The 27,944-nt window shown below is 37.8% G+C and overlaps 1 protein-coding gene across 26 annotated transcripts in view; it reads right to left on the minus strand.

Moving 5' to 3' along the window:
• The window catches only part of tnrc6b (trinucleotide repeat containing adaptor 6B), a 139,547-nt gene that overhangs the window by 91,519 nt on the left and 20,084 nt on the right, over window positions 1-27,944 (minus strand). For 11 of the 26 annotated variants that reach the window (XM_062981018.1, XM_062981014.1, XM_062981016.1 and 8 more), the window contains 2 exons: window positions 26,868-26,953; window positions 17,243-17,310 (listed from right to left, as the gene is read on the minus strand). The exons of 4 other annotated variants lie outside the window; for them this stretch is intronic. In XM_062981018.1, coding sequence (XP_062837088.1) covers window positions 17,243-17,310; window positions 26,868-26,912 — 113 coding nt within the window. In that variant the 5' untranslated portion in view covers window positions 26,913-26,953. Of the gene's footprint in view, window positions 1-4,711; window positions 5,030-17,242; window positions 17,311-19,735; window positions 19,849-23,134; window positions 23,210-26,867; window positions 26,957-27,944 lie in introns of those variants that run through there. 11 more of the 26 variants (XM_062981020.1, XM_062981019.1, XM_062981015.1 and 8 more) reach the window with 6 other exon arrangements.

A 27,944-nucleotide genomic window follows, 5' to 3' on the forward strand; every position in this document is an offset into this window, starting at 1 on the left:
TACTGCATCATAACGAAGAACAAACAAACACTCCTAATGCAATACAGAGTTATCAAGTAACTAATTTCAGAGTTATAAGAGCAGTTTTATAGTCTGTTACAAGTTAGTATGGTCAGTTTTTAATTTAGTGGTTGTACAGCACGCCAAAGCAATACAGTGTGTGTGTGTGTGAGAGAGAGAGAGAGAGAGAGATTAAGCCTGAAGTTTTTTTAACTGAATGAGCAATATTGTTTTAAAACGTAGAAATTAGAACTTCGCAGAGTCAAAAATTTTTAAAAATAAATATGACAAAACTTAGTATCCTTGAAACTGTCTACTAGTAACAGTTTAACAGCAACAGTCAATTGGTAAAATGGAGATAGCAACTGCATATCACCATGGACTACTGGTATTATTAATTAAAAAGTTATCCTGAATATGCATAACATAAATTTTCAAATTCACTTCTATCTGGGAATCACACAACAATATGCTTTATTAATGAACATTTTAACAGTTTACTCTGAACCAATTCCTTCAAGCATAGTTTGCTTCTGAGGGTGTTATGATCCAGAAGTTTGTCCTAAGAACAGCTGGTGCAATCCACATCTCATAACAAATATTAAAAGAGGCCAGACTGCTACTTCCACCAGCTTGAAGAACTCATTCCAGACAGATTAAGGCTGAAGCTCTCAGCTCCTTTCTATAGGAAATTAGCTTGCTTGGAAAATGGCAAATGGAAACATTTCTAGAAACACTTCCTTGCCAATGAGATGGAAATTTGAGTCTGTTGCACCATATACATAATAAGTTAAGTATCACATTATTTGTGGTGTCTGTTCAAAAATTCTGAGCAACTCTGTAATAGGCAATAACACACAGCAACAAAATATTGTTCTCTCCCCCCCCTCCCACAAAGAAGACAAGACCCAGAATTTAATAGGCTTTAGCGTGAGTAGTTTTGATAGTAGCATTTTAACAAAGATGCCACTAGCCCCCACTTATCTACAGTAGAGTCTCACTTATCCAACGTAAACGGGCCGGCAGAATGTTGGATAAGCGAATATGTTGGATAATAAGGAGGGATTAAGGAAAAGCCTATTAAACATTAAATTAGGTTATGATTTTACAAATTAAGAACCAAAACTTCATGTTATACAACAATTTTGACAGGAAAAGTAGTTCAATACGCAGTAATGCTACCTAGTAATTACTGTATTTACGAATTTAGCACCAATATATCATGATGTATTGAAAACATTGACTACAAAAATGCATTGGATAATCCAGAACGTTGGATAAGCAAGTGTTGGATAAGTGAGACTCTACTGTATTTCTTTTTTCTGTTCATGATCCTAATCTTAACCATGGGATTTTCATGAGTTCCACAAAAGAATGCTCATTTTGGCAATCGGGATTTGATTTTGGTGATTGTGCTAACAATTGAGTATTAAAGTAAAATCAAAATTTGCCGAGTAAAATGTATTTGGCAAATGACTTGGCAATTTAAATTTAAAAGCTAGAGTAACTCCAGGAGATGATGTATCAAAAAGAAATCCAAGTTCAGTAGACATTTGCCAGACACAGGAAGAGTATTCGATACAATATAATAAATTATCTGACATTCTCACAATATGGTTGCTGGCGGAAGTCAGTATGGAAACAAATAGAATACAAAAGGCGAATGCTAACATAGAACAATTCGCAAGTCTAGCAGAGATTCACAAATCTCTGCAACTATTAAATTATAGGGAGTAATCTCAAATCAAGAATATAATACAATTAGATCCTTGCTCTTTTTCCATAATAATGCCAACATGCAACATAGTAAATCAAATCCATTGTTGAACTTATGAAAACTAAACTTCTACCTACAACCTCAACTCTATTTTTCTGACAGAAATCAGAAATCCTGGGATGATTGGACACACCTAGCAGAATCACATGTTTAGTTTTTATTCATATTTTATCCCTATGTGCTATGAATATACACCAGTAATAATAATAATAATAATAATAATACAACTTTATTTATACCCCGCCACCATCTCCGCAACGGGGACTCGGGGCGGCTTACATGGGGCCATGCCCAGAACAATACAATATAACAAAATATAAAAACAACACATCATAACACAATTAAACAATGCAATAGATTATAATATACATTACAACACAAAATCAGAAAAGAAATAAAAACCAGGGCGGGCCACATGAACACTAAGTTAAAACTCGGGGTGAGAAAGAAATAATAAAAACCACGGGGAACAGGGACATAAGATAGTGGTACAGCCTAGAGGATAGATATTAGAGGGGAGCAACAAAAAAAGTATATGACAGTTACTCTCCAAAAGCACAACGGAAGAGCCATGTTTTTAAGTCTTTCTTGAAGGCTAGTAATGTGGGGGCTTGCCTAATCTCAATGGGCAGTGAATTCCACAGTCGGGGGGCCACAGCAGAGAAGGCCCTCTCCCTTGTTCCCACAAGGCGGGCCTGAGATATAGGCAGTGGCGACAGGAGAGCCTCCCCTGATGATCAAAGAGATCGGGCAGGTTTATGATAGGAGATACGGTCACGAAGGTAGGTGGGTCCCAAACCGTTTAGGGCTTTATAGGTGATGGTCTGCACCTTGAATTGGGACCGGAAAATGAACGGTAGCCAGTGGAACTCCTTGAACAAGGGAGTAATAACTATTGTGTGCATTTATTTTCCGTTGCATGGGAAACAATTCCCAGAAACAACTTGCATTTGCATCAAAAATCTACAGCATGACCCCATGTATCCATTGGAGGTACACTCCTCAATTTACTGTGGAAACAGGTAACTGTGGATAACACTGAACCCCAATGAACTATTTCCATTGGAAGTTACCAAAGAGTTAATGGAGGACCTAGCAAATTTCTAGAGATTTGCTAGGACTTCCAGGGTGACTCTATGGTAAATTCTGGTGGAAGCATATCATAGAATTGCCTAGAGAACTTAGAAAATGCCTCAAAGGAATATAACCAAACACTTGGCCATTGATTTCTGCATCATTACCTCACGAAATAGCACATATCAATCAAGTCAGCCTGATGGCCTCCATGGCTTAAAGTAACATTCACTGCCTTTGCTGAACTTCCAAAAGCATTTTAATTGATAACTACATACACATAGCAAGAGAGAGATAATTAATCACATATATAGAAACACATACACTACAATACATACTTAAGCTGTTAACTCCTAAAACTAAGCCAAGGTTACTTTGGCTTAAATAGGTCACCCACATGAAGACATGCATTTTTGCCCACATGTGTGCATAGCAACCTCAATAAATAAAGTAGCTATCAATGAAACTTTGATACAACATCAATTTATTTCTTTAGTAATACATAGCTCATTTGACTGTTAAAAAACAATAACAGAAAAATAAGTTGTGAAATACAGAAGTTCTGGTCATTGGGTTTGGGTTTTTACTTGATTTGTGCTATAAGAAACTTACAAGACTACAGGGTGGTCGCAAGTGAGTGCAATGTGAATACTTTCAAAGAAATGTTCTAGTAATTAATTTATCAATCACAGCATAAAAACCCACACTACCCCCCATTTGTCTCTACTGAAAGAATTGCTACACAAACTGAACACTCAGCCTTTCAGGAAAATGGTGAAAATCTGTGGCAGTCAAAATGTATATTACCCTATTCCATTCCACCCCCCCCCCCACATTACATCACATTCTCACAATGCAGGGGGAAGGGCTTGCCCACAGAAAGCAAGATTTACAATGCTGCTCCTCTGCTTCCTTTGGAGGGATGAGAGATGTGAAACACAGGGCTGAATTTTTAAAGGAAAACCATATGGAAGATATCATCTTTTTTCAGCTACTTTAAACTGACATTTGCAGCAGCATACATTTCGACATGTAAAAACATTTATTCCACACCTTCAAAAAAAATATTTAAACCAGATTTTAAACCTGAAGAGTCAGATGGAGGGAAAGCCACTGGAGAAATGGGACTGCAGTAGTTGATCATATTTCTTAACTTACTGCTAAAATTCTCATGAAATGTAAATGTCAAATTTACAAGAGCACCACCATTTCGTCCCAATTGAAATCAGAAAAGCATTTGGTTACAAGGAGGATTGGAAACAGGTTTTTTTTTGGGGGGGGGGGGGGGGCAACACTACCACATAGAATATTCATCCATAAAGATTTTTATAGCAGATTTTGAAACACAGATATCTTCTAAAATGCTAAATCCTTTCAACACTTGATTCAAACCTCTATATTTAAAGGTGTGTTTTTGTGTGTTGAATAGAAGTACTGGTTTATGATAAAAATACGCACCTCCCCCTTCCCTAGCCAATCCTAGACGCAAGAAAGAATGCTAGCCTATTTAATTTATGCTAATTTTTGCAGCAGATTTAAAAAGCCTCAACCTTGTGTGTGTACTTTCAAAGGAATGCGCTTGAAGCGAATCTTTAAAAAAAATATTCTTTACAGCAGAGGATGTCGAACTAAGATGCGTGCAAACCTTTTTTTAAAAAACACATTAAAGATTTCTCCCAAAACATGCCACGTCTTTCGTTCGGGTCTTTCCTCCCCAAATCTGGCAAAACTGCATCGCGTCTGAGCGACACAACACATCGTGGTGCAGGTTCAGACTAAACGATCAAAGCAAGCGTACCAATTATTATTATTTTTTGGAAAAAAAATACCCCAATTAAGGTATATATAAAGCTTACTAACCTCATAAAGTGCAACAGTGCTTAAAAATCCAGCAAGTTGAGGCATACAAGGTAAAAAAAATGGAAGTGAAGAGATCCCCGAATAATTCCGTCGTATTTCTCTAGTCGCTCGATTTGCAATGTTCAAAAGCCAGCAGAGACTCCGTCGGCCATCTTGGCTTGAACTCCCTCTCCCTGCCGCGCGCGCGCACGCATTCCCTCTCTCTTTCTGCCGCGCGCTCCCCCCTCCCCTCGCCTCTATAAAGGAAGCAGCTTTTTGTGACCTTCAAATAGAGGCGTGTCACGTGACTTGGGTACATTGTCACTCAGGAAGGGGGTTGGAAGCTATGCTCTTAAAGGAGACGCAGCGTTTTGGGGGAAAGAAGCCGCCGAGCTGTTTTTTTCCCCCAAGCTGCAACCAAGTCCTCTTTCGTCTATTCCTTGCATGGGCAAACTTCGGCCCTCCGGGTGTTTTGGACTTCAACTCCCACCATTCTTAACAGCCGGCAGGCTGTTAGGAATGGTGGGAGTTGAAGTCCAAAACACCCGGAGGGCCGAAGTTTGCCCATACCTGATCTATTCCTTCAATAAATATAGAAAACAGTGCACGTTTTAAAACAAAACAAAAATTATCCAGAAATTGATTGAAATTTCTCTCCTGGAATTAAACCACAAAAGACTGATTTGCAGGAAAATATGTTCTCACTAGGGATGGGAAAAGAAATCACTGTTGAAAGGGAGCAAGGCCCCATCTACACTGCCATATAATGCAGTCTGAAATGGCATTGAACTGCATCATGAGTTTCAAAATGCATTTTATGGTAGGATAGATGGGGCCAAAGCTGGGCAGAAAGAAAGAGCTTAGCTGCCCTTGTTTAAAACTAAGGGTGCATTTACACCAGGCACGGGCAAACTTGGGCCCTCCAGGTGTTTTGGACTACAACTCCCACAATTCCCAACAGCTGATATTTACACTGGCTGATTTACACTGTAGATTTAATCTAATTTGATGCCACTTTGATTGTCATGGCTCGATGTTATGGAATCATGGGAGCTGTAGATTTTCAAGGTTTTTTGCCTTCTCTGCCCAAGAGTGGTGGTGTCAACAACACATTACAAATTCCAGTATTCCACAGCATTGAGCTACACTGCAGTTAAAGTAGGGTCACATTTAATTAATTCTACCATGTAGACATACAAGTAGATACAGTGTTAAACTCATAACAAATAAGTAACTATGATCTTTATACAGTTCACACACTTCTATTTCTGACTATTGAAAATACCATTAGCAAGCTGTGAGGAAGATTATACACATTACTTTTCTAAAAAAAAACAAACACCTTTCCTATTTACAGTTACAAATACAGTTATTCAATCTTCAGCATCCAGATTCCCCTGAATGTCATAACCACTTCCCTGTGATGTAATATAGACTAAATAAAACTGAACAAGAGGTAGCGTAAGACAGTTTCATGTGCATTAACATTCTCAATGAGTTTCTAAATAGTGAACAGTGCATCTACACTGTAGAATGAATGCAGTTTGACACTGCTTTAACTGCCATGGCTCAATGCCATGGAATCCTGGGATCTGTAGTTTGGTGAGGCATCAGTACTCTTTGGCAGAGAAGGCTAGAGACACTGTATACCTACACAACTTCCAGGATCCCATAGCACTGAGCCACGGAATTTAAAGTGATGTCATTCATTATACGTATGATCAGGCATGGGCAAACCTCAGCCCTCCAGGCGTTTTGGACTTGTGGGAGACAAAGTCCAAAATGCCTGGAGGCCCAAGGTTTCCCCATGTCTGGTATAGATGCACCAAACATATCCTAATAATCTCTTCTTTTAACAGACATCCTTAAAGTATTGGATACAATGTTGGGAAAATCCCCGTTCAAATTGTCTGCTCTGCTATGTTGGAGGGCATATTGGTCAATTAACACCAAGAACTGTCTCAGTTCTCACAGCACCATTTTTTCTTCTAAATTCTCATATAAGATGGTAACAACATACAATAATCTCTATCAGCTAAGAGAAACCATAGTCAAGGCTGATGGTACTGGAAGAAGGTCGTGTTTATGCCTCTGTTCTCACAGAATCATAGAATATTAGATTTGGAAGAGACCTCATGGGCCATCCAGTCCAACCCCCTGCCAAGAAGCAGGAAATCGCATTCAAAGCACCCCCGACAGATGGCCATCCAGCCTCTGTTTAAAAGCCTCCAAAGAAGGAGCCTCCACCACAGTCCGGGGGAGAGAGTTCCACTGCCGAACAGCTCTCGCAGTGAGGAAGTTCTTCCTGATGTTCAGGTGGAATCTCCTTTCCTGTAGTTTAAAGCCATTGTTCCACGTCCTAGTCTGCAGGGCAGCAGAAAACAAGCTTGCTCCCTCCTCCCTATGACTTCCCTTCATGTATTTGTACATGGCTATCATATCTCCTCTCAGCCTTCTCTTCTGCAGGCTCAACATTCCTAGTCCTTTAAATCTCTCCTCATAGGGCTTGTTCTCCAGATGCTTGATCATTTTAGTTGCTCTCCTCTGGACACTTTCCAGCTTGTCAACATCTCCCTTCAACTGCGGTGCCCAGAATTGGACACAGTATTCCAGGTATGGTCTGACCAAGGCAGAATAGAGGGGAAGCATGACTTCCCTGGATCTAGATGCTATACCCCTACTTATGTAGGCTTTTTTAGCTGCCGCATCACATTGTTGGCTCATGTTTAACTTGTTGTCCAAGACTCCAAGATCTTTTTCACATGTACTGCTGTCGGGCCAGGCGTCCCCCATTCTGTATCTTTGCATTCCAGTTTTTTCTGCCAAAGTGAAGTATCTTGCATTTGTCCCTGTTGAACTTCATTTTGTTAGTTTCGGCCCATCTCTCTAGTCTGTTAAGATCGTTTTGAATTCTTCTCCTGTCTTCTGGAGTGTTAGCTATCCCTCCCAGTTTGGTGTCGTCTGCAAACTTGATGATCGTGCCTTCTAACCCTTCATCTAAATAGTTTAAAAAGATGTTGAACAGAACCAGGCCCAGGACGGAGCCCTGCAGCACTCCACTCGTGACTTCTTTCCAAAATGAAGAAGACGCATTGGTGAGCACCCTTTGGGTTCGTTCGCTTAACCAATTACAGATCCACCTAACTATAGTTTTGTCTAGCCCACATTTTATTAGTTTGTTTGCCAGAAGGTCGTGGGGCACTTTGTCGAATGCCTTACTGAAATCCAGGTATGCTACATCCACGGGGTTCCCTGTATCGACCCAACTCGTAACTCTATTGAAAAAAGTGATCAGATTAGTCTGGCATGACTTGTTTTTGGTAAATCCGTGATGACTATTAGCAATGACCGCATTTGTTTCTAAGTGTTCGCAGACCACTTCCTTAATGATCTTTTCCAGAATCTTGCCTGGTATCGACGTGAGGCTGACCGGATGGTAATTGTTTGGGTCGTTCCTTTTTCTCTTCTTGAAGATAGGGACCGCATTCGCCCTCCTCCAATCTGCTGGGACTTCTCCAGTTCTCCAAGAACTCTCGAAGATGATTGCCAGTGGTTCTGAAATAACTTCAGCTAGTTCCTTCAATACTCTTGGATGCTCTGCTCTGGCCCTGGGGACTTGAATTCGTTTAGAGCAGCCAGGTGTTCCTGGAAAACTTGTTTCCCTATTTGGGGTTGGATTTTCCCCAATCCTTCGTCCATTCCATTTTGCTGATGTTGAAGACGGCTTTCTTTTTGTGAGAAGACCGAGGCAAAGAAGGCATTAAGTAGTTCTGTCTTTTCCCTGTCCCCATCACCCCATCTTCTCCTCGCAGAGGCCCTATTGCCTCCTTGTTCTACCTTTTCTACCAATATAAGCAAAAAAAGCCTTTTTTGTTGTTTTTAATGTCCCTGGCAAGCCTGGGCTCATTTTGCGTTTTAGCCTTGCAAACCTTTTCCCTACATGAGTTGGCTATACATTTGAATTCTTCTTTGGTGATTTCTCCCCTTTTCCACTTCTTGTACATGTCTCTTTTGAGTCTTAGCCCGGTTAGTAGTTCTTTAGACATCCATTCTGGCTTCTTTGCACTTGTCTTATTTTTTTCCTTGTTGGCACTGTTTGCATTTGCGCCTTGAGTATCTCTTTGGGAAACTGCATCTCTCACCCTTCAAAAATATCCCCTTCCTGCACACATATCTTCCAATGCTTTTGAATTCTTCCCATTTCCACAGTTTGACAACTAATTCAAAAGATTTCTTATTTCATAACTTTGCTGCTCTTTTAAAATATACCCCCTTAGCTCCTAAAATATACTTTTTTCCCTTTACACCTGTCTCACTGAATATATTATCTGAGCATTAATTGTGGAACATATTCTGGCATTCATGCTGCTTTCAGAAAACACACATCTTACTTCAGGTGGAGTCTTACCACAGAACTATAGTTATATATTTATTTATAATGATATTGTTCACTTTGTTTTTGTCCCTAATAAGCACATAATGCCATTTATCATACAAAAACAATAATGCAGATTAAATCTTACAGCATCTGTTAAAACAGCCTTAAAATATTCATAATCAGAGAAACCAAGGAAAGTTTTCAAAAAAAAATTTCATCTGACAAAATACAAACATAGCTATTCTCTCTGCATACGGAGCTCCAAATACAGGCAACATTAAAGAAAAGGGCTGTAATTGAGCTTTTTCAGCCTGGTGTCCTTCCAAATGTGTTTGAATAAAACACTCATTCTTTCATGCTTTCTGGAAGATCAGACTAGGAAAGGCTAATGTAAGTTAAAGCATAGCTAGCTATTCACTTAATGGTAAATGGCATTATGTGCTTATTATAAGCTAATTTCAGCACAACTCACTCAGTCTTATGCTATCAATGGGAAACAAATAAATGAATTTAATGAATTAATAAATAGATAAATAAAGTTGAATGCAACAATGACCTACTACCACACAAAACAAAACCATGATCCTATTTTGCTTTTCTAGCAAACGAGAGATGAAAGAATGCATGTTTTAATAGCAGCTGGAAGCAAGCAAATGATTCATATCGTTTGGTGTGGGCAGCCCATAAAAATAGTATGCTTGTCTATAGCTAGCTTCCATGAATTTTGGCTAGAATTTTAATTGTACAGGCCAAAATTGCTACTTATGAGTAAAAACTAAAATATGTAGACCTTTAAAATTAAAATGTGTCTTCATCATTTATATGAAACACTTACATAGCTGATTTCTCACAAAATACTGTGTTTAAGAAGAAAACATGACATTTGACTGCCATCAGAAGTCTTAAAATATCACTGAATTTTTTAAAAATCCTTATCTAAATGAAATCTTAAATTTAAAAAGGAGCATAAAAATAGCTTCTAATCTAACCAATAAAATCCCCAGTTTAAAAGAGAGAGTGGAAATTATCTGGGAAAATGTCCACTGTTTAAACAAAGGGTATAGAAATAAAAAGGTCTTATTCAAAGGATAACAGTGAAAGACTCAAATGTATTATCTTTGTGAGAAGTTCTAAAAACACAAAGCAATCCTTGAACAAACCTGCTATTTTGCTTTAACTGGACTGACCTCTATGGCTGACTTACAAGCATGCCCAAACTGTTTCATAAAGATGCCCTTCAAGTATCTGTCTGCAGTTTTTGAAAAGTTAACCCAATATTTTAGATAGTGTGCAGAAACAGACAATCAATATTTAAGCAAAGGACTAAATTGGTTTTACCAAGAGAAGGAAGAGGAAGTAATAAATCAACATTTGGTAATCATATTCATAAAAAAGATTCATTTCTAGTTGGAAGAGAGCAAGCATGGAGTAATGGTTGGACACTGGGAGTTAAGGGTTCAAAACTTTGCTTGGCCATGGAAACCCCCAAGAAGATAAGGGCAAATCCTCTCTAAATAAATCTGGCCAAGGATACCCCATGATAGAGTCATCTTTAGGTCATCATAAGTCAGAAATGATTTGAAGGCACACAAGAAGAATGCTATTATGAAATGGCAATTGGCTTTTCGATGGGAATCATGTATCCCTCCCTAATGCGATTGGACTGTATTTTACAGTACTTTTATAAAATTTGTATTTATCAATTCTGGTTAGGGCTGCTGAGACATCTAGAGAGCCATGTAATTCCCATGATGATTTAGTGTTTGTTCAATCTGTGACACATGCCTAAATACCCTTGACTCTGAGCTTTAACACTAGAATGAAAATACTCAGAAATTATGGAAGTGATAAGAACAATATGTCATAATTACAAATAATTAGTAGCTCCAGGGGATCAGAGAATTTAAAATATTGTAAAATCATTCTATTTCTTTAACCTACAATGACCATAAAAGTCTAAATAAACATGTATACATTCTCCTCACTGAGCAAGAATCTATCAGAACGTGCATAAATAATGATACATGGATTGTGCTACACCATTAGTAACCATACTCATCAAGGAGAAAAGCCTGACAATTAACAAAACTTCCTCTAAGTCTACCCATTTGCATCACGCAGTTCTGGACAGAACTGGAGAGCCAGTGTTTTATAGGGTTGAATGCTTGAGTATGACTTGAGACCATGGTTCAAATCTCTGCTCAGCTATGAAATCCCACTCAGTGACCTTGGGCAAGTGGATATGCAAACTATTAATTCTTGGCTTGGTTCAAAATAAATCTCCACCATTCATTATTTGGTCACAGATGAGACCAAATAATGGTTTAATCATTGGACTATGACTTTGGAAACTAGGGTTTGAATTTCTGCTTGGCCACGAAACCTACTGGGGTGACCTTTGGCAAATCACACCTTTACAGCCTCAGGGAAGACAATGGAAAACTTCTTCTGAACAAATTGAAAAATCCTTTAATAGAGTCACTATATGTCAGAAACAACCTGAAGGCATACAGTAACAACAATGAGACAATGGCCCTTGCTATTTTCTACGAAGTCTAGCTAGGGGAGCGGGATCCTTCTTGTAAAGATTCCTTCATTCAGTCTGATTATATTTTATGAAACAAAATAATTACTTCCTGGATTCATTCCCAGTTTAGTAAATTAAAGAGCAGATCCCATATTTTACTGAAAAACACTCAGAACTTCACCCTAAATCAACCTGATACAACACCAATCCAAATGTTATCTCTATCATTAATGAATAATCTCAACACCTGCTATAGCATTTTTATGCATATGTTATTTGCTTTCTGCTCTCAGGATTGTGGAACACTCTCCCAAATGAGGCTTAGATTGACTTACTTGCCATTCCTCTTCCCAGGAAGCAAAAAAAAGATTTAATCAGTCATAATTTTGATTACAGATTGGTTGCTGAAGAAGAGGTTTTTAATAAGGCTACTGTATTTTTGTTTTTGATTTGCTTTTAAAATGTTTGAAACCTGGTTGTTGTTTTAATGTGTTCAATAGTATTAATTGCATTTTAATATTATAACTTATCACACTTTGATTGTATCACCTTTCTAAGCATATTGTGAGAACTTCAGTTTTAGCATTAGCAGGAAAGGAGAACATAAATTAAATAAAACGAAGTTCTATCTGAAACCTCCCCCTTTCTTTTTCAAAAATTGTTATGCACTTGAATATTCATAAACCACAGGCAGAAAATCAGTAATAGAATACCAAAAAGCATGTAGTTTCTGCAATAGGAGCTGAAACACAACTGTATAAGTCAGAGTAAAGGACACTGGAGAACAAAAGAATCTGTAGGTGCATGTCTAAAGATCTAAGATTATGAATGAGATACATTAAAAAAGAAAATCTTAAATAAGAATAGAAACAAGAGAAACAGAAAGAAAACAGAGAAGAGAACAAGATGAGAATTAGGACCCAAAGGAGGATAAAAGGAAAGGACAAGACCTAACTCTGTGAAATAATGAAAAGTAAAAAGACCTAAAGGTAAAGGTAAAGGTTTCCCCTGATGTTAAGTCCAGTCGTGTCCGACTCTGGGGGTTGGTGCTCATCTCCATTTCTAAGCCAAAGAGCCGGCATTGTCCGTAGACACCTCCAAGGTCATGTGGTCGGCATGACTGCATGGAACCCCGTTACCTTCCCGCCGGAGCGGTACCTATTGATCTACTCACATTTGCATGTTTTCAAACTGCTAGGTTGGCAGAAGCTGGAGCTAACAGCGGGTGCTCACTCCGCTCCCCAGATTTGAACCTGGGACCTTTCGGTCTGGAAGTTCAGCAGCTCAGTGCTTTAACACACTGAGCCACCGGAGCTACAAAAAGACCTAGGATATGAATATAAATTGCATGTGTGTGCAGTAAGAGAAAAGGTATACAGGACATAAATGATTTGCTGAAGGAAAAAAAATGACCCAATTCATTTAAACAGAATTTAGATGCATTTTAACTAGCAATCTTCACCAGTGGCCAATGTAATGGCAGAGTGAAGGAGAACAGCATATTTTGTTTAAGTCTATAGTCTATAGTTTATTCTTTCTGTTTACCTTTTGCAGAAAGCAAAGGTTAGGGGGGGGGATATCAGCTATGGATTAAAAATCACACATCATAGGGAAAGGAAGGAAACAATTGACAATCAAGAGGAAATTTGGAAAAGATGTAACACACTGCATGCATATCTGTAACTGTAGTTTTTCAAGTGGTCATCTGTGAACTTACACAAATAGCTTATCTGTATCTGTGCAATACACTGCTCAGAATCTTCTAAAATTGTTATACAAGCTTTTTGGTAAAAACCTGCTTACTTTCAATGATACTATATAGCACCCTGCCCACCAAAATCCTCAGTTCCATGAATGCCACAACAGTAGCATTCAAAGAGTGAAGAAAGGCAAGACACAATTATAGGAAGATGAGCAGGATTGCAAGTTTACAAATGACCCCCTTCAAAGAACTACAGTTGCAGATATGCAAACTGTCTTTGTTTCTTCATGGTGTCTATGACTCACACAAAAGAAAACTAGTAAGCTACTAAACCACAGGAGGTGGGAGTGTCATGTCACAGAAAAATAACATATGTCCCCTAGTTATTCATTATGAACTTTATTTCAAACATGCAAACAGCATTTCTCTCACAAAAGCAGCATCAAGTCCTGGATTGAGCATCCCATTTGTAATGGGAAATGAAAGTTAAAGTTTGGGATCACAAAGCTGCTCTACAAACATTACACGAAGGAATGCCGCTCAGAAATTAAAAGGATGAAGAAACTGTCCATGTAAAGTGTTTCTGTATGTGAGCAGAAAAGTACCTTATTAGCCAATTCATAAGCTAGGTGGATCGTCACAATAACCCACTTTGAAAGACACTGTGCTGATACATACCAGTAGTCCAAGTTTCAAGGAGAAATAACAGACTAAAAATCTCTGGCTCCTCCATGAACTAGAAGTTCTATCACTGTAGAAGGCTAAAGCCTTGCAAACATCCAATACATGCAAAATTCTGTCTAAGTCCATAGTTAGATTTTGCAGACAGTACAAATGTCCTGGTTAAAGTGAAACTAAGATATCGTTGTAGACAAATAGAAATTTTCTGGCCTGAGGATGAACTTGTTTTGTGGGAAACTTAAGTAGGACTGATCAAATCAGAGACTACATATCTTCCCTGCTCTCCTGCCAGAAATAATTTCTATCAGGAATACCAGTTTTGAGGCAGGCAAATGAATGTTGCAAGAAGCCATAGGTTTAAAACAGTGGTTCTCAACCTGTGAATCCCTAGGTGTTTTGGCCTACAACTCTCAGAAAACCCAGCCAATTGAAGGCCAAAACATCTGGGGACGCACAGCTTGAGAACCCTGGTTTAAAAAGTCTCCAAGATGGCTGGGGCTGCAATAGGTCTGAACTGAACCCAGAATTGGTCCCCAAACTGGAGAATGCAAATTACAGTAGCCCATCGGGGTATGAGTGGCCTAATCCAAGACAGCAATAAGGGAAGACATTGCCTCATCATGATGTTTAGCCTTTTCTCCTCTTATTGTGCTTCTTCTTCCTTTTGCGATGAGATCCAAGGACATAAAATGAAGAGATCATCCAAAAGTAACAGGCACCCCCAGAAGGACATGGAAACAAGCAAAATCAGAGGGCTTAGCAGGCCTCTTAGGAGAGGCTGCTGAAACCATGGTCAGACACATGGTATTGATCACTGAAGCCCAGCATGTCATCTTCCTTTTTGAACATCTCTTATTTATTTATTTATTTATTTATTTATTTATTTATTTATTTACAGTATTTATATTCTTCCCTTCTCACCCCGAAGGGGACTCAGGGCGGATCACATTATACACACATAGGGCAAACATTCAATGCCCATAAACACATCAAACAAAGACCGAGACAGACAGACGCAGAGGCAATTTAACGTTCTTCTGAGGGGATGTTCGATTCTGGCCACAGGGGGGAGCAGCTGCTTCATTATCCACTCTGATGGCACTTCCTCATTCCAGGTCGTAAATTAGTTAAACTTGCCTCCCCACTTTTATAAGTGGTACCTTATTTCCTACTTGATAGATGCAACTATCTTTCGGGTTGCTAGGTCAGCAATGAGCAGGGGCTATTTTTTAAAAAATTTTTAATTGACGGGTGCTCACCCCGCCACGGGCTGGCCTCGAACTCATGACCTCATGGTCAGAGTGATTTATTGCAGCTGCTCAACAGCCTGCGCCACAGCCCGGCCCCAATCCAATCTTCAAAGAAATGAACCAGATAAGTCTAGAGCCAACATTGAATGCATAAGTTTCCTGCCTGGATTCACATTTCTTTCAGGTCAGGGGTTTGACAGTCTTATAATGGAGACATGATTCCATGTTATGGGAATGGCGATCATGGCTAGGAATCTTGATGCTGTGGGTGGTACACCTCTTAAATGAGGTAGAAAACATTGTGATAAAATAAAGACAAAAGGCAGGCCAAGTCATACCAAAGATAGGAAAGAAGAATAGAGAGTTACTGAAGAAAAGTCAAAGAGATGAGCCATGTTGAAGCCAAACACTACTGTAGATTCAAATCATAGAATAAGAGGATTGAGTAGTTGAAAAATGAAACCAAAATCAGAAAAAACACCAGAGAAAACAAGAGGTTTGAGAAACAGTTCACGAGAATTGATCCTTTGAAAATTAATTGAAGATTTTGGGTGGAAAAGGCACTACATAGTGCTGCTGAGCATGGGCAGGGCTACTGCCAAATGGTTTGCATAACAGTACAATAATTGTTTAAATCTATTTTAATATTTATACTTGTGGGTTTTTTAATTGTATTGTTTTTAGTTTAATGAGCTGCTTTGATTCTCAGTCCTGAGAGAATAGTAAGGTACTACTACTGATGATGATAACACATTCAGTGCTGCACAGGTGCAAATAACCAATTTCCGTCAGCCACAGAGATCACAAAGAACACTATTCTAACACTAGTTTGAACCATAATACAAAATACGGTAATCTACTATAAATGATAAAAGAAAATAACAAAAAGAATCCCTATTACCATATAAAACCAAAGATGGGGAAGTGTAGCTTGTAAGCAGAATGTAACTCCCACATTTTGCAGCCCCTAAAGCCCCTTAGAAGTTTTTTTCTTTTGTTTTAAACATTTTCCCAGCATGATGCCAATATTTCTCCCCCAAATTATACACTAACATAGTGGTTTGCTTTTCCATTCCAGAACCCATAAATACTTCCAAAGGCCTTTTGGTCCATGAGTTCCCTACCCTCAATCTAAATCTTATGCATCTAAATCTTATGTATCTCAAAAACCAGCTTTAAGGTATTACTTTACATTTACATGCATTACTTTACATTTTTGCAAATGCTTTTTTGTTTCAAAAAACTTTAAAAAAGGAAATGCCTTCTGAAGACTCAAACTTGACTACACTGGTAAATAATTTACACAATACTGAATTACATATTTTAAAAGCTTATGTGCAATAAAGATAAACTCAGGTTCACATAAAGTTTACCAGCAAAATATTCACATCTACTAATTGGAATATTAATATGCTGGAGAAAAACATAATTAAACTGCAGCTATCACTGAGATCAACAGTACCAATTCAAGTACATTTGTACTTTACCTGCAGGTCTTAAACGTAAGGCTCACATACCAGAAGAATCTATTTAACTATACACATTAGCAGGCAAGCCCTACTTTATTTATCCTCTAGTTTTTAATGTGATAGAGAGCTCTGTTATCACTGGCAACATAGCATGTTTCTAGATTATAGTCATCAAAATTATTATTTACTTATCATTTTCAATAGTCTAAATCCAGTTGCTGCCCTAACTAGAATAGACATATTGAATTAACGGGATTTACACAAGCCATATTTGGCAATGATTCAGCATATAGGCCAACATAAGAAGTTTATTGTGCAGCTTACACTCCTGTCCCATTCAAACTTAACTCAGAAGTAAGGCCCATTGTTTTCAATGTGTCTTATTTCCATATAAACGTATTAAGGGTTATACTATTTTCTGGCAATTTAGATAGATTTTACTATTACAATGGTAAATTTCTTTAAAAGTGCTTCAGACCATTTTATGTATGTGTGCTTTATATCATTTATTTTATTAAGGCCCTTTTTAAATAAATATGACTCACTGTTTGTTTTCTTCACCAGGAGGTGGAGTCTTGCCATGCCCTTCCATTACAAAATCCTCATGTTCCATCTGCGAAGGCAAGCATTGGAGGTCAGCATTGATGGAGCAAAATACATGCTGCCCTATACGGTCCTTTCCTTAACACAATCTATCACCTCTTTTTCGCTGTTAGTTTTAACCAGGAGGTTGTCATTTGTAGTTCAACAAATGTACACATCCGTGGTCATATCTCTCTCCCCAATACTACATTTTCATAAGTGTAAGCTCTTAACTGCGTAAAGGCAAACGGGAAGAATGTTTGAAGAAGCTGTCACGTGGAATTAGTAGAGCGGCATGGGATTCTTTACCTCTTCATATAAAAGCTGCATTTTATTTTATATGAATCTTAAAACACAGATCCACCGTTTTGTTGTTGTTATCTGCCCTCAAGTCCTTTCCAAGTTATGTTGACCTTAAGGTAAGCTTCACCTAATATCCAAAAGCCAACAGAAGCCATATGGTATTAGAAGCTAATTATGGTCAGCCCTGGTTAGTACTTGGATGGGAGAACACTGAATAAACTGTCCTAAATGCTATAGTTCAAAGAGAAGAGCTGGTAAAGGCACCTCTGAGTATTCTTTGCTTGCAAAGGCCCTATGAAATTCATGGTATCACCATAAGCCAACAGGTGACCTGAAGGCAAACCTATCATGGGGCTTTCTTGGCAAAATTTGTTCAAAAGGAGTTTGGCTTTTTCTTTCTCTGAAGCTGGGAGAATGTGACTTGCCCAAGGTCACCCAGTGAATTTCCATGGCCATCTGAGGATCTAAACCCTGGTGTCTAGAGTCACAGTCGAACGCTCAAACCATTACACCATGCTGGCTCTGGATTCATAGTATGGCAAGTCAAATGCTTGTATAATCAAAGTGGCATTCACCTGACATGAAACATGGAATAGATCTTGTATAGAAGCGTCACTTTAGTGAAGGTTCTAAACTGTCCAGACAGAAAAACTGAGTGAAAAAGAGCTGTTTTACAGCATTTAAACATAGAAGTTAGAAATGGAGGAATTTACCATTGTTTTTGTTTGTTTACAACATGGAAATGCAATATAAGCTTCCAAGAATATAGAATGAACCATGCTAGATCAGACCAAAAGGTGTATCTAGTCCGTCATTCAGTTCACACAATGATCAAATAAACAGCTATGGAAATCATACATGAATACAATATCAGCCTTTGTCACACAGTGCTGATCAAACAATACTACTAGAGACTGGAACTGACACATAACCATCCTATTGAGCTGTATTCTTTAATTTAGCTAGTCCCCACTTAAAGCCACCAAGCTGGCAGCTCTCACTGAATTTTGTGGGATTATCAATTGAATTTTGCACTTTGTAAAGAAAGACTTCCTTTCAAATGTTCTGAATTGCACACAATCCAGCTTTAAAACATAGTCCCATTTTCTATTGTTTTGGGAAAGTGACAACATCTCTCCCCTACTCTTTTTTCACCACACCTTAGATAGCTGTATACACCTCTATCATATCTCTTTTTCGTTATCTTTTTTCTACGTGAAATATTCCCAAATGTTTTAATCTTCCCACATAATGAAGATTGCCTTTTTCTGTTTTCTGACAATTCTAATGAGCTATTGAGACATGACTTCCATTACATTTTTGAAAAATTATACTTGACTTTTGACATTAAACATGTATCCAGTTTCTACATTTTACATAAAAATAGAACATGCTCTGTTGCAATAGCCACTATGCGCAACTGTAGCATAGTTATGATTATCATTTTTCATCTGTTCGATTTTTAACAATTTTCCCTGAAGAAGCCAGTGGAGCTGTGAAAGCTAGGATATCTATTTTATGTTTTGGAGGTGGCTCAATAAGGGTATTGTTGCTTGTGGATTTTTCATTTTGCCATATTTTGCTGCATGGCCAGCACAGCTACTCCTGAGTATTTTTCCTGAATTTCAAGATACCAAATTTAGCCACAACAGTGGAATCATAAATGAGCGTGAACTAAAGGATTAGGACTTAATGCTTTGATGTTTTATACTTCCAACAAAGAAACATTTCTTTCCCTGGACTACATTTTGGCAAATTTTGCCTATATAGCACCTAAAGGTTTTTTCCAAATATAATATGACAGCTTCAGAAATGCATCGGTCTCTGTCAATTAAGCTTTGCATGGGTCAGTAACAGATGGTTCTCAAGAGAAGTTACTTTATAGTTACTAATGGGAGTTGAATTTTTACTGCCTGTCTTTTTATTGTTTTTATGAGTTAAAAGTAGACTTACTATGAGTGTGAAAAGGAATGTAAGGAAGGGAAAAAAAATCTTAGTCCCATTGAAAGCTCACAGCTATTACATACAATGTGGCCCATATATATGTAAATCCATATGGAACGTCTTGCAAATTGTCCTGCTGGTTGCATCACAATAAGGAGATCAAATTTTGATTATCAACCATCACTGTCACAATTTATCTTTTACAATACCTCAATTTGTCTCCAAATGTCCAAATACAGAGGCTTCTTAAGAGGCTCACTGTATTCGCCTATAGCTTCTCACAGGTCAGGTACAGGTAATGCTCAACTGTTTTCTTCTTCTTCTAATAATGGAGAAAATATTTTACTGCTTTGCCTTCCTTTTGTATTTCAAATGCCACAAGGCTAGCAAAAAACATGGGCATTACTTGCATCAAATCTTCTTCTACCACACTCTTATACGAATATTTCAAGAGAGCCAACTGTGACCTTTCAGCACATTTCTTCCCCTAAAATGACTATGAATGTCCATGTCTGTCTGATGAAGTGGCCTGTACGCTTCAAAGGTTTGTGTTATGTATTTTTCACTTCTTTTGTTGGTCTAATAAAGATATCACTGCACTGTATTTTTTTGCGAATTTTGCTATATTGTATATTACAATGTTTCCCTTCTTTTGAAAGAAAAACCTTTCAATGTAAGTACAGCCTCCCTTGACATCAGAGAAACTGTGCCTATAATATTATCCAATTCAACATTCAAGTATTACTTTGAAGAATGCTTTGAAAAAGCTCTGTATTCAAGAATCAGCAGCTAGGTTTGAAACTAGAAAATATTTAGAATTGTCCACAGATCAAGGTTTGTTTCTGGGAGCTTTCCCCCCAATATTTTCAAGCCACAGATAGTTGCATCTGTAGATATAGAGGGCTGGCTGTGAACTCTAACCTGCATGGTTTGGAAAACAAAGAAAAACCACCAAATCAGTAGGCAGGCATGTGAGGGAGCTTTTCTATATCAAACTCTTCTCAGCCGCTGTTGGCAACATTTTCTCTATCCCTTTAACTGAGGATAAGGAGAGTTTGAGAGAAAATGTACTTTCAGTGTAATATAGTTTCTTTTGTTGTACTTTTTAATAAAAAATAAGACAGTAAAAAGTAAGAACAAAACACAAGGCGAACCTCTCAAACAGTTTACCAGAACAGAAACTTGTTTCCGGTCTTGCCACAGTCACCTACTTCTGGAGTTGAGATTTCAAACTGCAAACAATATATTAACTGAAGGAATCAAAACTATGTAAATTAAAAAGTGCTACAGTTACTTGCTACAGTGTCTAAGTTAGGGTGGGCAATTTTGGCAGGACTGAGAGCCACTTTTTTGTCCCTGGGCTTTCTTGGAACTTTATGGACTACCAACAATTACCCCCTAAAAGGATGAAAAATCACTGCACTCTTAAAAAAGTGAACCACGGGAGGTTTCTAGGAAAGCTGCTTCATCCTTTTCCATTCAAAAATCAGTTTTGGGGAAACACATGCAGCCCCTGAGCTGCAATTTTACTCTTATCCTTGCCAGCTTAAAATCAAATAATTAAAGGGTAAGTTTGAAAACACATAGAAATGAGGGGGTAACATGACAAAGTCTTTGTTCTTGGGCCATGAATGATTCAGGATGTAAACTTCCTGTGCTGGAATAAAATGTTTGGTCAATTCCACAAATTCCTTATCCTCATTTTCACACATTTTACTCAGTCTCCATAATTCTCTAACCTCTCTGGACACTGCCTCACACTGACATATGCTTTGAGGTTAAAACTAAACACCTTATTGAGCTGTAATGATAAGCTCTTATCATCCTTAACAGACATCTACTAGTTGGTTGTGCAAAATGAGATGGGCAATTTTAAGTATTTTCATAACTGATAGGGAAAATTACATAAAACCTCACAAATCACCAAGTGTTAGAACCTAATTTGTCCAAATGCACTTTAAAGTGAATTTAAAAATCCTACTGACAAAACTGTAGGCAAGTAAATAAATGCAGATAAAATATATCTGAACTATTATTATCACATTTTAAAAACAGGAAATGGAATGTGCTTAATTTTTTTTTCCATTTATGGCATGAGAGATGTCAGAAGTCCAAACTGGGTGTATGAAAGGAACAGGCAGGAAAGATCATACTGCAAACAAACCTTGGATAATACAGCATGCTACTGCTTGGGTATGCTTCAGAAGTTGCAGCTGCTTTTCCTCTTTCACTATCCCCACCCCCCAAACATGAAAGCCGGGTCGGAGGGGCTATAATTATTAGGCAAAGGAATTCAAGTCATAGAGTGTCACCTGAGACAATGAAGGATGGGGACAATTTAACTTAAAAAAACCACCCCCTAGTTCATGACCCTGGTACTTGTAAAGGTTGGCTAAATACCCTAAAGCAGGCATGGGCAAACTTTGGGCCCTCCAGTTGTTTTGGACTTCAACTCCCACAATTCCTAACAGCCTACCAACTGTGGGGGTTGAAGTCCAAAACATCTAGAGGGTCAAAGTTTGCCCAAGCCTGCCCTAAAGCTTCCAGATCCTGTATGATCTTGGAACCGAAGTAAGGTTCCCACCCATCAAAGAAAAGGGGGATAAAAATAAATAAAGAAATACATAAACGTTGACCCTCACCAGTACTTAAATGGGAAAATGTCAATGAACACCAGATACTGCATGCTGTGTTTCAGAAGAATGAACTAGCAAAATTACAGCTGACTATTCTTTGGTTTAGAAAACCACCTGCGACTTGAAGTTGGTTTACCCATCATGGTGCTTCAGAATCCCAATCCAGCTAGGCTATGTAATGGTACAAGACTTTGCTGATCAACATCATAGAAGTAACAATATTGACTGGGAAGGGAAAGGGCAATGATGTATTAATTCTCTGCATCCCACTGATTCCAAGAGATATGCCCTTCCATTTTAAGCAATTGCAGTTCCCAGTAAGGCTGGCATTCACCATCACCATCAACAGAGCCCAGGGTCAGCCAATCAAATATTAACTAGAAGTCACCATGTTTTCCCATAGGCAATTATAGATAGCATGCTCATGAGTAGGTTCCCCAAATAATGTATCTACATTCCTGGTGGAAAAATCAAAATATTGTTTACAAGTTTTACAATGAGCACACCATTCTGCCAGGCTAACATTCTCTATTAGCCTCAATAATACAGTGGCACAGTTACCAGGGACAATGATAGAAAAATGAAATTATAGATTAAATAACAAAATTTGCTGGCTGTGAAGTTAAAAACAATAAAGCATTGTAAAAATAATGTTCTTCACTCTCTGATTGAACCGTGAACTAAGAGATCTAAGTATTGGGGTGTTCTCAGATCTTTTAAAACAAGGCAGTCAGCCTATGGGAAGGACTAGGAGATACCTCCCATATCCTACCTATGAACTGAATGAACTGAAACAGGTCAGTAGGCCTCTGCTCTGCTGAGGCCAAATGCCTAGACCAGGGCCGCAAAACATGCATGCAGTTCACACGTGCCATTGGTGCAGTCCACTGAGGGCTGCCGCTCCCAGTGCCCCTTTCCCTCACTGCCGCTTGCCTTGCTGTTGCTTGCCCCAGCCGCCTGCTTAACACCCACCTGCTAGCCTCCTGCTTCTTTCTCTCACTGCCACTTGCATCAGCCTACTAGCCGCTGCTGCTTCTGCTGGTGCCTCTGGGCAGAAAGGAACGAGTGAGGGAGAAAAGGAAAGGCAGAAGGAAAGAAAGAGGTAGAAAAAGAGAGGTAAGGAGTGAGGTGAAGGGGAGGGAGGGAGGGAGGGAGAAAGAAAGAAAGAGGAAGGAAAAAGAGAGGGAAGGAACTCAGAAAACACAGTGAAGTCTTTTGAACCTCAGACTATGGCTCTGAACCCACTTGGTGACTTTATGCAAGCCACACTCTCTCAGGCTCAGAGGATGGCAAAGGCAAAACCCCTTTGAATAAATCGTGATTAGAAAACTCTATGATAGAGCCACTTTAGGATCATCCTAAGACTGAAATGATTGAAGGCAGACAACAACAACAATCCTAATTAATCATTAATCATACTTTACTCTGCAAGTGAGACGTTAAAAACCTATTTGTGCCGCAAGAGGTTTAATCCATCTAATTTTGGCCCCTTACCACTCACAAATTGTGCGGGTCTGCTTTGAGCCAATCACTTTCCATGGCTCTTGCATTGTATGTGAGAAGGGGTTTTTCTTATACAGTATTCAAATTTTTAGAGAATTAGCAGTCACATAAGAATGCTTATGAACTGCCCTTTTTGTAAAACATCTATGTTGAGATAGGTCTCGTGTTAAGCACTCTCAACTGTTTATCTTCTATTTTCTTCCACCTATAATATTTTTCCTGCATATTCACCATTAGTCTGAGGGTTTCAAACTTAACAAGAAGCAGCTTTGCATAGGATTCAAGATAATGTTTGGGCATAGTAGCCACTTGGATTCAATTTCTATAGAAAATTTGACTGGCCTACCTTACAGTGATTGGTTAAGTTGTCCTAGAATTGTTTAAGTATGACAAGCAAAATAAATCAATAAATCAACAGTTTTTGTATAAAATAAATGAGGAAAAGTGTTTTAAGAACAGATAACACAATACTGGCACCATTAAAAGCTAGACAAAATGAAGGAATGATGAAAATGTAAGGACACCAGTGAGAAGGAAGATCATGTTCTTATTCATTTATGATCTCGTACACTGCTTAAAAGCTCAAGCCTACTATCAAACCCCTACAAAGGTTTTCAATAATTTCATTCTTTCTTTTTGCTCAACATAAAAACATTTTCCCACTTGCTTTATATATATACACCAAGATAAAAGAAATAGAACATTTTAGTCCCATTGGCAAAAGAGAAATTAAGCCCCAGTAATAGAGTTTAGTTTGATCATAGACTATAATAGGTTGAATAGTTGAAAGATCCCAAAATCAAGTTTTTTAAAGTTAGATCACTTGAAGATAGTATTCTAAAACTTTTAATCTACAATGCAATTTACCATTTTTTCTCATATAATTTTATCATAAAATGTAACTTTTGCCTTTATGGGGGTGGGGCTATGAATATTAAATAAACTGCTAAAACGTTAAAACGTCACGACAGCAAAATAATTCCTATGTGATTAACCACACTGAATACTTAGTTTCTATAGCAAATAGCAATAAGTACCAGGAGAAACAAATGAGCATGCTAGCAGAATGCATGAATCCATTTTCAAATGCTGAAATACTGGGGACAGTGGTTTGGTTGTACCAAACTCCATAAGCATGCTTTATTCTTCTTTTGTCTTTTAATTCCTATTTCTCTTATTGGACCTGAAATCCAAAAGTCAGCATTCAGAACAGCAATATAATGTAAAAGTATTAAATCCTTTAATGTGGCTGATTGCTGTAAAGGCATATAGCGCCAGAGCACATGCTTTGCACACACTGCTCCCACTTAAAAATTATAATTCAATGGCTTAGAATAATAAATTTTTAGCAATACTCCTAATCTGATTCGAGAGTACTGACATAAATGCATTAATGTTCTAAGTCACTATAAAGCAGCTGCATACATATATGTTCACTGCCAATATGATATCTCATATTAACTTTGGCCCTACAGTTTGCCTCTCATCTGTGGCACACAGCAATAATTTCAGATGAATAGCTGGTTACAAATTCATGATGCTGTATGTGGCCTAATTTGCTTTTGCCCCCCCCCCCCCCCCAAATTATAAATACCAGAAGTTCTACATGTCTAAACTATTAGATAGTGGTATGTTTGTCAGGTCTGACATGTACAATAACATTATTCAGTAATCTATTTGTTAATCCTTTGAAGAATATATGCTCTCATCCCTTCTGGCTTGACAGTGCCACTATCATACAGCCCTGAATTTCACAGGCAGAGAACCAAGTCATTTCGACAATGACAGTTGGCCAAGAAGCGGAATACAAGAATAAGAAGAACAAAGTGTGATATAATAATTTGCAAGCAGGAGCGCAATATATTAAGCATCAGGATGGATTGCCATGTGAATGCAAAGATTTCAGATGAACAAATAACTGCAATCCCATTCTAGTCTGAAAAGCATGAAGATTTAAGCAGAACACAAATTTATGCAGCTATCCTGAAGCAGATAAGATTACTAATTAAGGAATACCAGCAAAACAAGAATGATCCAGACCAAAACTTTCTAATGAATATCTGTTTCATAGGAACCCATGCTGAAACACAAATTCATTAATTATTTCCTAAAAGCTGCCCTATGAGTTATATGCAGTAGTTTGAAGATAATTATGTTACTTGTCTTTCTGTAAAATGTAACATTTTAGATTTTAAGCTAGTCTTGCAAGTTGATCCACAGAAACTGAAGCAGTGCCTACCAACATGCTCCTGAATTACCTTAAGTACTTGTACATGGGCTCTAGTCAGAGACATCTGATGAAGAGGGTTATAGCCCAAAAGAGAGTTGCTGTAACAAATCTGAGTATCTTCAAGATGAAACAGAATCTTTATTGGTGTTGCTACAACAAACTGGCAGGACTATCCCTTTGGAATTAATGTGCAGCATAACCCTATGTCAACCAGTAAATAAAGTTGTTCAATGAGATTTAATCTCGGGTACTTGTATAAAATTGCAATCTATATAATAAAGAGTGAGAAAAAACTGAACTCCTCCATCTACAAGTTTTTTCTTGAATTTCTAGAAGACAAATTTCTTGTTTAAAATACCAAAATAACAAATTACAACCCTATAAGAAATGTGTATATAGTATTTATCTGCAACAGACAGGCGAGAAAGTATCTTCAAGACAGAAATACTCAGGCAAATGCAACATTCTCATAAAATGCCACATTCTCTAATTTGGAAATACAGTAGAGTCTCACTTATCCAACATAAACGGGCCGGCAGAACGTTGGAAAAGCGAATATGTTGGATAATAAGGAGAGATTAAGAAAAAGCCTATTAAACATCAAAATAGGTTATGATTTTACAAATTAAGCACCAAAACATCATGTTATACAACAAATTTGACAGAAAAAGTAGTTCATTACACATTAATGCTATGTAGTAATTACTTTATTTATGAATTTAGCACCAAAATATCATAATGCATTGAAAACATTGACTACAAAAATGTGTTGGATAATCCAGAACATTGGATAAGTGAGTGTAGGATAACTGAGACTTTACTGCATTAGCATAAGATGGAAAACTAAACTTGGAAAAAATTCATCTTAATGCAAGGTTGTTTAGAAGAAAGTCTTCTAGATACCAATATATAAAAAGTAATCAATATGCAAATTAACATTTTTTCCTAGCCTCATGCATCCATTTCACTGACCTTGGAACTGCCTTCCTGCAAAATTTCTCCCTCATCAGTTTGCATGGGAACAGGATCTGTGCAAAACTTTGCAAAAATCTGAATTTCTGCTGGGGGGGGGGGGGGGGCAAGGAAAGAAAAACATATTGAAAAAATTACACATCACACATTGTAAATACTGAATTTATTGGCCTATAGAAGTATTCCACTCTACATTTAAAAAATAAGTTCATGCTGAGGGGCAATCAGTGGATACTACAAGAAATTTAGGGCAGAATTGAGCTTGTAGAAGGGTTAACCCACTCTTCTGGGTTAAAATATCCCAATTAAAATTAATTACTATTGTGTTACAATAGAAATGATTTTATGTGTGTAATAATTCATTAAATGTATTGTTACAGAAAGATTAATCTTTGTTCTCATGGAGTTTGCCCCCTGAACTTTGCAGATAGTAAATTGTTAATCCCAGAGACTTGCAACTTGCCTTACCTAGATGGAGTTTTAAAATCATTCATGAAAAGATTGAACAATTATGCCATTCCATAATTTGAAACAAAGTGGGTAACAAAATAGTAACTTCAATGTTTCTTTTTAATTGCATGAACAGCAAGTGCCTGGAAAATCACTTTTTGTACTCCTATTATACAAGAACTTCCAGATCTTGCAGAATGGGTTACTGAGCAGAATGAAGTATGTTTCAACCAATGTTTATAATATGCAGAGAAATATATATTTGTTATTGAGTATGCATGATTCCAATGAATACCTTTTCACCATCTGGAGTGATCAAATAACGGTTCAGCTAGCAACAACAGAGGTGAGCCCCAGTTATAGGATCAAAAAAGGAAGCAAAGAAGTGTTCTATCTAATGATGGAGAATACATTGGACCCATGTTTAGTCTCCAAGCATATACTGAAATTTAGATGGAAGGAACATATAATGGCAAATATTACCAGCAAGTATTACTGCACACTATAGATTTTAGAGTTATTTGCCACAAGTAGTTGACAAGCTCATTCATGCAAATCAAATATGTGAAAGGATACACAGCACTTTATTCTGGGAAAGCAATTTAGTGAAACAGAGACATTTTTGTT

This window comes from Anolis carolinensis, chromosome 5 (assembly GCF_035594765.1).
Source record: "Anolis carolinensis isolate JA03-04 chromosome 5, rAnoCar3.1.pri, whole genome shotgun sequence".
In the NCBI taxonomy this organism is placed as follows: Eukaryota; Metazoa; Chordata; class Lepidosauria; order Squamata; family Dactyloidae; genus Anolis; species Anolis carolinensis.